The following is a 12,715-nucleotide window of genomic DNA, read 5'->3' as shown; positions in this document are numbered from 1 at the left end:
TTATTATTATTATTATTATTATTATTAACTTCTATGTGTGTATGTATGTGTATTGTCCTTTCTCATCACATAATGGAATAACCATTCGAAATGTACTTATTTTATTTTTCTTTCCTGTTAAGGCTAACTTATTTTTTTCTTTTCTTTTCTTGGAATTGTTACTAATTTATTGATATTGTATAGACTGTCATATTTTTTATTTTGCTCTTTAATTTTTGTGTATTTCTATGTCCTCGTGCTAACTTTGTAATTGGCCACTGTGCTGTTAAATTTGCACATAAATAAACATGAATTGAATTGAATTATCATCATTTGTTTGTTTGTTTACTTGGCTGCATTATTGATTTATGTTAATGAAATTATTATTGTTGTTGTCTGTTTGTTTACTTGTCTGCATTATTGTGTTTTCCTCTAGTGCTTGCCTGTAATTTGTCTTTGACTTTACACTGTATTTATCCATATTGTAATTACTTCTATCTACCCTGTGCTCTGTCTGTAATTGGCGTTGTGGCTGTTGACTCGGCACATAAATAATAAAGAATTGAATTGAATTATTGTATCCAGTTTTACTAGTACTGCAGTTCAGTGGTGTATATATGTTAGCCATGTATTTGCCTGATGATGGCTTTTAATAACCGAAACATGTAGCAGAGCCAAACTAGGCACTGACCTTAATGTAGTTGTGTTGTGACTGTTTTAATAAAGAAATTGTATATTGTAACACAACAGGATGCATGAAATGGAAAAAACTGTAAATACTGATACAATGATGTTGCTATTACCATCAGAAATATATATAGTTTTATGCATAAAAAATTCATAGAACAGAACACTGTAAATACTGACACAATGATGTTACTATTACAATCAGAAATACTTATCTGGTTTTATGCATAAAAAATTCACCCACAGTATAAAAATAATGCTCATGCAAATACTTTTTAATGCTTTTTTAAAGCTTTTAATATCAAATGCCAAGTCCTTAATGTCAGCTGGAAGATGGTTATATATCTTAACACCTGCGTAAGCGGGACTTCTATGAAACATCATCAAGTGAGTCATTACTTGAAAAAAATTACAATTATTCCTGGTATTAAAATTATGAATTTCAGAATTTTGTCTAAACAATGATTTATTGGTAACCATAAACAGAGCCAAGGAGAGTATGTACTGAGATGCTAGAGGTAGTATATTTAAAATTTAAAAAACATTTCTGCAAGAATCCCTGGGTCTTGCTTCCATTAGCATTCTAACCGTTCGCTTTTGGAGTTTGAAAATATTCGTATTGTGGGAAGAAGTTCCCCAGAAAATTAATCCATATGTTATAACTGAATGAAAATAAGCATGATAGATTATGTTGTATTTTAGCGTCCTGTCACACTGATCTTCGTCCATGATATGTAAGCAGTGTCTGTCTTTTAGTGCACTCAATTTTACTTGCTACTTCACAACATGTTCCAGCACTACAGTTCCATCATCAGGTGTTCCGTTTGGTTGCGGGTATTGTACAACACCCACAACCAAACAGGGAACACGCAACATGAGACACGATATACCCTGAGAATAAGAGGAACGACCCCCATAGTGGTGAAACTATGCGTGGTGTTAGAATTGGGACAGATAAGATAAATAATCTTGTTTTCAGTATATATCTTTATTATAATTGACGAACATTTTTAAATACTTTTTAAATTTTACAATGACGTAATGGCAGGCAATGAAATAGATTGATGTAAATAGAGCACCTGATGATGGCACTGTAGTGCCGAAACATGTTGTGAAGTAGCAAGTAAAATTGAGTGCACTAAAAGACGGACATTGCTTACATATCATGGATGATAGATTATCTTTAGGGAATTTAAAGATAAGAAAGGTCTGATTGATCTTGCAATATAACACGCTTTGTTTAATTTGGAAGCCAACATATCGGTGTGACTCTTCCAAGACAGAGTATTGTGAAGTACTAGCCCAAGAAACTTTAATTCAGTAGTATTGGCAATAATTTTGTTGTTATATTTAATTTGTATTTCAGAATTAATAATATCTATAGAGCGGAATCCCATACAGCAGGTTTTGTCCAGATTTAATGAGAGTAAATTTGCCTTAAACCATTTCGTCACACTAGTGAAAACTGACTTCAGGTTATTTCCTAGTACAGTATTGTTTTGATTACTGATGATTACACTAGTATCATCTGCAAATAAAATTGTTTGGGGATTTACTTTGATGTTCAGATATTTTATAGATAAAGGTAGGTCATTGATATATAGTAGGAAAAGTAATGGCCCCAGGCCAGATCCCTGGGGAACACCATGTTTGACCCAACCCCAATCTGATTCACCCTTATCAAAGGGTCCATTTTCAATTACCACCCTTTGATATCTGTTTTAGAGATATGATTTTAATAATATATATATATGTTGTCAGTTATACCATAAAATTCAAGTTTATATAAAAGAATTTCATGATTTACGCAGTCAAAATCCTTCTTCAAATCAAAGAAGATTCCACCTACTTTTTCTTTATTGTTAATAGCTGCTAAAACTGTACTTATTAAGTTATATGGAGGTGTTTCAGTGGATAATTTGGGGCAAAACCCAAATTGTTCATTGGCTAGAATGTCATAAGTGTGAATGTGTGTCAATAATCTTCTAAATATTATTTTTTGGAACACCTTGGAAGATGAAGTTAACAATGAAATTGGTCTATAATTTGCACAGTTCTTCTTATCACCTTTCTTGTATATTGGAGTTACAATCAAGTATTTCATATGTAAGGGGAATTTACCAGCTTTATTGAATATATAGCATAAAGGGGAAGAAATGTATGGGGCACTAATTTTTAGTGTCTTCATCGAATCTCATCATATCCAGAAGAATTTTTTGAATGTAAAGAAGAGATAACTTTTTCAGTTTCTTTAGTTGTTATTTTATTGAATATTATATTGGGAAAGGGGCCCTTAGCTGCCAAGTTCAGATAATGTTTAAAATTATTGTTATTATCAGTATTTAAAGTAATTTGAGTAGAAATTTTTTAGTAATATTCAGCAATATTTAAAAAATGATTATTAGAAATACTTGGATTTAATTCCTCAGTTTTACAGTTTTTGTCTGTCAGGCGGTTTTTACCTAACTCTGCTTTAATAATATTCCAAGTAGTTTTAATTGTATTATTGGAGTTGGTAATTTTATCATTATAGCTGAGTCTTTTTGCCTCATTAATCACCTTAGTCAGGATCTTACTATATGATTTATAATATTGCTTTAGACTGTTGTTATCAAGTATCTTTGTCGAAAGGTACAGTTCTTTTTTCCTTTTGCAAGAAGCTTTAATTCCGATGGTTAACCATTATTTAGGGGGAGATTGCTTATAAATTTTCTTTTTCAGAAAGCAAGCATAAAATATTTGCAGATATGTATTTGCAAAGGTATTAAACATATTGTCTATATTCTTATCCTGTGTATTAAACACATTTTCCCATATCTCATAGCTCAATCTAAGTTTAAATTCTTCAAGTGAGAATTTATTAGATATCCGTATAGTTTTATGATTTTAATTTGCATTTCATGCATCCTGCTATGTTACAATATATACAACTTATTTATTTGACTGTCACAACACAACAATAAAAGAATTTCAAGGACAATGTCCAGATATAGTTCTGCTACATGTTTCGGCCACTAGTGGCCGTCATCAGGCAAACACACTTCTACAAACGTACACCACTGAACTGCAGTACGCAAAATTTGATACAATGTCATCAATCATTTAAGATAATTTGCAATAAGAATACAATAACTAGGTTATTTAAAACCAATAAAAGTCATATATAAAAAACAAAATTAAAATTTGATTGATGATTTTTAACATCGAACCAGTTGTTGGTTCCACTTTACACACATATCCATCGACAAATAGTAAATTTCAATGTTTCATTATAAAATTGTATAGGAGGCCCAATAATTAATTGAATAGTTGGAGCCTCATCATACGGAGAATTGTACGTAACGTACAATGTACTGGGCACTTCCCAAATACAAGTCAGAATTTTTACCACTTAAGTGGAATTGCTTAGTTCATATCTGAATGGGTGAAAGAAATACAGTGTATACATATGGTGTTCAAGAAGCATGTTATTAAATTATAAGATCAGTCATGAAGGCTCAGTCAGTAGTAACTGGCTGTAAACTGGATATCTGATGCTTCTCTCTGCAACCATGTCCAGAATGGCTCTAGTGCCAAACGAGTCTTTTATCTACATGAAAGTTTACCATTCACTTCTTCATGACATCATGGCTTGGTGCTTTAATATGACGAAAACTTTTAGGAACCATCACTCTAATTCTTAATAATCACACATGAATGAACAAGCAGGTTATAGCACATTAACACTTCAAACTTAAAATGCTGTATATTTCAATTAGAATTGAAATAAAGTGTGATAATTGAAGAGGATGGATGAGTTAGATATACATCTATACACTAGTACAGTACTCGTAATGTTTCCGGGGACCTTGCAACCCCTACATGATTATACACCCACGTCCCAAACAAAGATAACATTAAGAATACCAGAAGTGCTCATGTCAGTTTAAAATGCTTTAAATTATAAACATCTTTATTTCCTTATTTTATTTGACAAAAGTTCCAATTACTTGGCAATGCAAGGGTGTTTAATTAATGTCAGATATGTGAAGCAATTTTAGAAGGATATATATGGAAGATGTGAGTATATGGGACAGTGGTATTAAGATTAGATGTGAAATTAAAAAAGAATTGCAAAATTAATAGCATTTACACTTAAATTTTGGATGCCTGGAGGCAGAAAGGGTCCCTTGAGGTTCAGGCATAGCCAGTCCAGCTAAATCATAGTAATGTAAAAGGTAAAAGGTAAAAGGTAAAGATGTCCCTGTAACAGGCCATGAAGGCCCACAGGGTCATGAGTCATCGATGCTCCCACATTTTCTAGACAGTGGGTTCATAGATGGCAGTCAGGTTGTCAGCCTTATGTGCTGGCTGCCCTTCACCCAAAGGAAGATCCAGGGTACTCACTTCTGTTAGAGCTTCAGTCGACCCCAGGACCATAGTGCGGCTGGAAGGATGAGGTAAATTGAAAAATATCCACCTCATTGGGACTCGAACCCCCAAACCTTCTGGCTTGTAGCATAGTGCATCAACCAACTATGCTAATGCATGCCCAAACCACATCATAGTATCTATACCTTTCTGTCTTTCCTCTTGCCCCCACTTTGGCACATAGGGCATTCATCAAATGCTTTGTTTCACTTCAGTTTCTTAATCCTAAGACAGTTGGTATGACTCCTTGGATGGGGGATCAGCCTGTCACAAGGCCACTATCCAAACATGACAACAAAAACACAGAATAAACGCACACAGACATCCATGCCTTGAGTGGGGTTCGAACCCACAATCTCAGTTTCTGAGCGAGTGAAAACAGTTCAGGCCTCAGATCACATGGCCAATGTGATTGGCTAGTATTTATAACACTGCAACTATAATCATTTTCAGTTACTGAAAATTGTACTTACAGCACATAACATATAACTCCAACTGACCACATGTCTGTTTCAAATGATATTTGGTCAAAATTAACAATCTCTGGTGCCACAAATTCAGGAGTTCCAAATAATACTTGTAATTTCTTTTGTGGATCATACTTTCTTGCCAAGCCGAAATCTATGATTTTAATTCTGTTCCCTGTTCTTGTTAGGCACAATATATTCTCAGGCTGAAAATTAAATAATAATCTTTTAGCTACATGCACAAATAACTGTTGAGATATTATCTGTATGCTATTAGAAATACATTGTTATGTGTAACTTTCTCATATTCTACTCATGTCAGAAAAGACAGCAGACAACATCTTATTAAAAACTAGAAGTGAACAGAAAGAAATATTTGTTAATATGCTACTTTCAGAATGTGTTATGAGCTGTGCAGAATAGTCATCATGAAAGAACTATAGTATTCATACTCTTGAACCTCTATTGGAGGAATTATTTAGAAGTGGATAAAACTCTGCTTTGGTGTACCATGTGATGTCATCATACAAATGGGAATACTTATTCATTGTTACTGGCTGAATATCCTGAAGGCACTACGAGTATTTAAAACAAATAATAAAATCACCTACAATTTGTGTTATACATTTTGGGATTCTGAAGAACTGGGCCTTATATATTTCTATTCTATTATTACCATTATTTGCTGTGCTTCTATAAGCAGCCAGATAAATTTCACAGATTGATTAATTAATTGTCCACTTTATATCAGAACAGACTGTGATCTTCTGAAGAACACAATCCAATTCTTCACCACCACGAAAACTTCAAATCTCATCATGATATATTTTGCCACTGTCATGTTTTTATTTCTTATTCTCACCAATAGATTACCTTACTATTGTGCATTTTCCAATGATTTTTCAGGACAAAAAGAGAAGTCCTGAATAATGCAGATATCACCACAGAAAACTGATTTTCATTAGAACATAGCATTCTTCAAGATAGCACAATGGAACTAAATCTGAGACACCCATACATGAAGAGACAGAACAGCTACAGCACAGCAATAACATTCTCCACAGGGATGAGTCACATGTGTGAGTCATGAGTACATGTTGAGTACATTACAACATATGGCACTGGTGGTAAAATAAAAATATGGTTCAAGTCCTATCTGGAAAATAGACGACAAAGAGTTGAACTCTATAATAATGAAAATGGAAAATGCTGTTCAGACTGGGGAACTGTCAAATATGGAGTGCCACAGGGCTCGATTTTTGGTCCTTTGTTGCTCCTTTTACATATTAATGACCTGCTGTCAGCATTAAGTACTGACAAAAAGTCATTGTTGTATGCTGATGATACAAGTATATTAGTGTCAGGTATTAATATCGATGAAATTCAGGAAAGGTCTAAACTTATGTTAAATTCCTTAAGTCAGTGGTTTGAATACAATGGTTTATCCATAAACTTGAGGAAAACTAAAGTGTTAAAATTTGAAACAATCAATCGTGACAATATGCCTGTACATTTAAAGTTTAACGATGAATTATTACAAGAGGAAACTCATATTCAATTTTTGGGCATTGAAATTGATAAGTTCTTGAATTAGAAGACACAGGTTGAATCATTGTTACCCAGATTGGGAAAGGCATGTTATGCAATACGAATTATGAAAACATAGTAATGTTACAACACTTAAAATGATATATCATGCATACTTTCATTCATTCATGAGATATGGAATAGTTTTTTGGGGTAATTCATCAGAGGCCAAGACCTTTCCCTTACAAAAGAAGACTATTAGAATAATAATGGGGATGAAACATAGAGAGTCATGTAGGCCAGCATTTATAAAGTTAAATATATTAACATTGGTCTCTCAATATATTTTATCTTTGATGACTTTTATGATAAATAACTTGGAATATTTTACTTTTAATTATTCAATTTATGAGAGACCGACAATACACAAAAGAAATTTAGATGTCCTACAATCACATCTCGCAATGAGGCAGAAAGGAGTTCACTGCATGAGTATAAAAATATCTAACAGTCTGTCTGATTATTTAACTAAGTTAGTACATGATAAAAAACAGTTTATAAAAGAAATAAGAGATGTCCCAAATTATATATTTCTTGAATAATTACTTCCTAATTATTTTCATTATGTCACATGTTATATTATTCCAGTATATTACTTACAACTTAAATACTATCTTAAAAAAGTCACAACTGTTATATTCCACAGTGTTTCTAATTCATCTTCATGAATATGGGGAAATATGTGAAGTATCTTCTGCTGTTGATACGTGTATTAAGAAATGTTTGTTTCTTATGCAGGCATACCTTGGAGGTATTGCAGGTTTAATTCCAGATCACTGTAATAAAGCAAGTCACACGAAATTTTTGGTTTCCCAGTGCATATAAAGGTTATGCTTACACCATACTGTAGTCTATTAAGTGTGCAATTGCATGATATCTAAAAAAACATGTATATATCTTAATTAAAAAATACTTCATTGCTAAAAAGTGCTAAGCATCATCTGTGCTTTCAGGGGAGCCTTAATCATTTTGCTGATAGAGGGTCTTGCCTCGATGTTGGTAGCTGCTGACTGATCAGGGTGGTGGCTGCCAAAAGCTGGGATGGCTGTGGCAATATGTTAAAATAAGACAACAATTAAGTTTGCCGAATCAACTGACTTTTCCTTTCACAAAAGATTTCTCTGTAGCATGCGATGCTGTTTGATAGTATTTTATTCACAATAGAACTTCTTTCAGAATTGGAGTCAATCCTCTCAAACCCTGCTGCTGCTGCTGCTGCTTTATCAACTAAGTTTATGTAATATTCTAAATCATTTGTTGTCACAGCATCTTCACCTGGAGTAGATTCCATCCCACCCCCTGTATCAGCACTTGCTGCTTTACCTTGCACTTTGAAGTCATGAACCTCATGAACCAGCTTCTGCTAGCTTGAGACTTTCCTTCTACAGCTTCCTCACCTCCGTCAGCCTTCAAAGTTTTGAAGAGAGTTAGGACCCTGCTCTGGATTAGGCTTTGGCTTAAGGGAATGTTGTGGCTGGTGTGGTCTTCTATCCATAGTACTAAAACTTTCTCCATATCAGCAATAAGGCTGTTTTGCTTTCTTATCATTCGTGTGTCCATTAGGGTAGTATTTTTAATTTCTTTGAGAACTTTTCCTTTGCATTCACAACTTGGCTAACTGTTTGGTGCAATAGGCCTAGCTCTTGACCTACCTTGGCTTCTGACATGCCTTCCACAGTAAGCTTAATCATTTCTTGCTTTTGACGTAAATTGGGAGATGTGTGACTCTTCCTTTCACTTGAACACTTAGAGACCATTGTAGGGTTCTTAGTTGGCCTAATTTCAATATTGTTATGAGATGAGGAACGTCCGCTTGGTGGAGCNGAAAAATTGTGAGAATTACCAAAGAGTAACACAGAGACACTCACTGCCTGCAGACTGCTGGAAAAATTGCATCGATTGGCATCGATCGGCATTGATAGACTCGATAGACTTTCTTGATACATGGTTACCACTAGTTGCTACAAACATTCAATTTATAAAAAAACGCAATATCCGCAAAGACCAATAAAACAAGGTATGCCTATATATGTGCAGTATGGCCCAGTACAGCCTGTAAGGCTAGGTAGTGCAGTTTACATTTGCTGGTGTTCTGTATTATTCACTGTAGGATGTGAACGTAATATCATTTACAAAAAAAAAACAAAATTTTTAGTCTTCTTTTCAAATGATGAAACATACCTTCATGTCAAGATGTAGAATGTTCTGTTTGTGAATGAATTCAATACCTTCACATATCTGTCTCATAAAAACTGTGCAGCTTTTCTCTGTTAGAATGAAGTCATCACATATCACCCTCTCAAAAAGTTCACCACCTTCAATTCTGAAACACAAGTACATAAAATCGGTACTATAAAGTTTAAGTCCTGATGTAATTTAGAAGTACAAGTACAACGATTGCAAATGTCAAGCATAATTTAACAAATTATTTTGTTCAGAAAAACATCTGCTAAAATAAAAACTCAGACTCCATATTTTTAATACCACATACTATAAGGTATGATAACAGCAATCAATAAGTATAAGGACAAGAGGACTAAAACTGTTTCATGAGTTTTGAGATTTTCATGGTAGTTCATACTAAGATTAAGTGCTTTGTTAGACTGTGCTCATCTCATCCCAGAATATGTAATCTTAAAAACGCTACATTTGTCAATTGTAATTAGATAAAGAGTAGGCATAATGCTTCCACTATCCTCAAAACTATTATTGCAGTCACTTGAATTTAATTACATTATTCATGCCTTAATTAAGTGAATTGATTTTAAGATCCATGTTCTGATTCTGATGCAAGGTTATATTATTTTTGTCACAAAGCATAAATTTTGCTTTTATTACAGTACCTAGGAAGATCCAGGATAGCACAGTCGGTATAGTGACTGGCTACAGGTTGTACAACTGAGCGGTTGGAGTTCAAGTCCTGGTAGGGTCAAGAATTTTCACTTCTCCACCTCATCCAGACCAGCTCTGGGGCCCACCCAGCCTCCTATCGGAGGGGTACTGGGGACTCTTTTCCCGGAGGGTAAAGTGCTAGGGACGTGAAGCTGACCAGTCACCTCCAACTAGTGCCGAGGTCAAGAAAATGTGGATCTACACATCCACTCCCCCATACACTTTCATGGCACAGTGCTTAATTAGTTAGGCACCGGGACAATACCCAACAACTTCTGAAACACTGTTAAATTAATATAGGTCTAGAAGTCTTTCTGTTGCAATATATATTTTTAATCAGCCTTCACTGAAGGCTCAGAATTTCCCTTTTGGGGATGCAGTAATATTATATACAAAAATATTATGTATATATATATATAATTAAATGATTAACATTACTACTTTGCATTTGGGAGGTCTAAGGTGTGAATCTCAGCCTGGAACCTGAATGATGATGTCTGCCATCTTCCACAGAGACTCCAGTAATTTTTAAAATACCACTTGTACCTTAAAAATATAACACAACCTCTCCTTACAACTAATCAAATTTATCATTCATAATCATCTTACCATTTGACACTATGTATATAATGTATGAAATGGTAAATGCATTGTTACAGTACCTAAGAAGCAATCAGTCATTTAAGCTATAAACAATAGCATGGAACTTGGTGTAATGCAGGTCTATCTTCAGTTCAGAAACAAGGTTACTATTTTACCATTTAAACATGGACCTAACAATTTTGTTCATGACGTATATTCTGTGGACAGTAACAAAAATACTCTTTAATCAGACTATTATTATATTTACGGCTTTTTATTAAGATCATGTGACACACTGTTTAAAAATATTATTTTGGACTTTTTCCACCACCTGAGTCTATTAAAACAACTATGCTTTGGAAATTAGTTCTGTTTCCATCTTCAGGTGGAGAGTTATGAAAGAAAACCTACTCTGTTGGACCTCGTGGAAGAATTACTATCAAATCATCCACCAGGTAAAATTCTGCAGTGTTGGAAGCCTTCTAACATTATGCAGTTTAAAAAAGTTCCTTGGCTGTCTGAGTTATGGTGACTCATCAAGACTGACATACTTTAACAGAGATTACATTACAATGGCGGTTCTTCATGCTCTGATATTACAACAGCCACTGTACTCACAGCTCAAGTACAACACACATGGCCTTCCCATTGTCATAGGCATCATACAGTTGAATGAGACGTGGATGCTGCAGTAGACGCATAATTTCAATTTCACGCTCCACATTGCGACGGTCTTCACGTTTTGGAGTCGCTACAAATTTGGCTGCTAGTTGTAGGCCACTACTCTTCTCTCGACACCGATAAACTGTCCCAAACTTGCCTCTGAAACAATGCAGACTTCATGTATTATAACTGAATTCTGAAGTTATTTTTATCTACTGAGCCCTGAAGGATTTCTGTAGGACTGCACTCATATGGAGGAGATATGATTACAGTGAACTCCACATTATCTGGACTGTATGAGGAATAGTGTATGCTGGTTAAGTGAATCTGACAGTTGCATGATAAAAAAATATTCTTACAGAAGCCACATACAAAGTTCAGTCAACATGTTTTTCACTTCAATTCTTGCATGGGAATCCTCCTAGGTGGCAAAGCAGATTGATGTGTAAGAGACTACAAATACATATATTTAACATAATCACAAACTCAACTAGCCTCTACTGTAATGGAAAATATATCAGAGAAGACAATGGGTAGTGCTGCTAGTCGTGGCTGGGAGAACTGCCAAGTGGCAGATATACACAGACACATACATATATATATATCACATTTTTTCAGTAACTCTAGAAAATGATAAATTCTAATTAATAATTTTGTTGACTGGATGAGAATTCCACGTTTTGTTACTGGATAATGGAAGTTTCTGTATTTTTAAAATAAATTGAACTAATATGTAATAATTGCTTTACTCTGTGAAAATGGATTGATGTGGGGGTTCTTGTAGGTATAATTATGTAAAGATAGGCGAAGAATGACAAGATATTTACAAGAGTATCTGACAATCTTTTCTGCAGAAAACAAATACTGGTTGTCATAATGTTCTTAAAGAGGGTGTAACTAAAATTGTTCAAGTATTTTTATTCACTGGATGAGTGCAACCAGCAAATGCAATTGCCATATCTGGACCCATAACCAGAATTATTATATATTGTTTCCTAAACTGTAAGTAAGAAAACTGCATTTACAGTTCTATGGGATTTTATTTTGTAAGCATTCCTTACACTGATCACAGCAGCCGTGCGGTTTAAGGCATAAACTGTCTTCACACGCTCAGACACTGGGGTCGTGGGTTTGAATCCCACTTGAGGCATAGATGTTTGTCTGCTTTTATTATGTGTTTGTGTTGTCATGTGTAGGTAGTGGCCTTATACCCCAACCAAGAAAACCTACCGACTGTTTATATGATTAAGAAACTGTAAAACAGAGGTGAAGGTTTAAAATGGACTCAGATTAAGTAATCTTTCCATTTGTACCCACGGTAGCAACAATTCTTCTGACTTGTATTCAGGTGTTCAGTACGAATCCTGGCCAGGATGCATGAGGGTTATTATGGTATTCATCAGTACCTCCACAAAAATTCCAAGATAATCAATTTTGAATTTGTGTTT

At 34.4% G+C, this 12,715-nt stretch overlaps 1 protein-coding gene across 2 annotated transcripts in view; it reads right to left on the bottom strand.

Moving 5' to 3' along the window:
- Window positions 1-12,715, bottom strand: part of LOC111862018 (myosin light chain kinase, smooth muscle) — a 52,482-nt gene that overhangs the window by 7,189 nt on the left and 32,578 nt on the right. For both annotated transcript variants that reach the window (XM_023847053.2, XM_023847054.2), the window contains 3 exons: window positions 11,223-11,426; window positions 9,312-9,453; window positions 5,550-5,749 (listed from right to left, as the gene is read on the bottom strand). In XM_023847053.2, coding sequence (XP_023702821.1) covers window positions 5,550-5,749; window positions 9,312-9,453; window positions 11,223-11,426 — 546 coding nt within the window. The remainder of the gene's footprint in view (window positions 1-5,549; window positions 5,750-9,311; window positions 9,454-11,222; window positions 11,427-12,715) is intronic.

The sequence above is a fragment of the Cryptotermes secundus genome, unplaced genomic scaffold, assembly GCF_002891405.2.
Source record: "Cryptotermes secundus unplaced genomic scaffold, Csec_1.0 scaffold181, whole genome shotgun sequence".
In the NCBI taxonomy this organism is placed as follows: Eukaryota; Metazoa; Arthropoda; class Insecta; order Blattodea; family Kalotermitidae; genus Cryptotermes; species Cryptotermes secundus.
The sequence above is the reverse complement of the archived record's forward strand: the minus strand, read 5'-3'. Positions and strand labels throughout refer to the sequence as shown.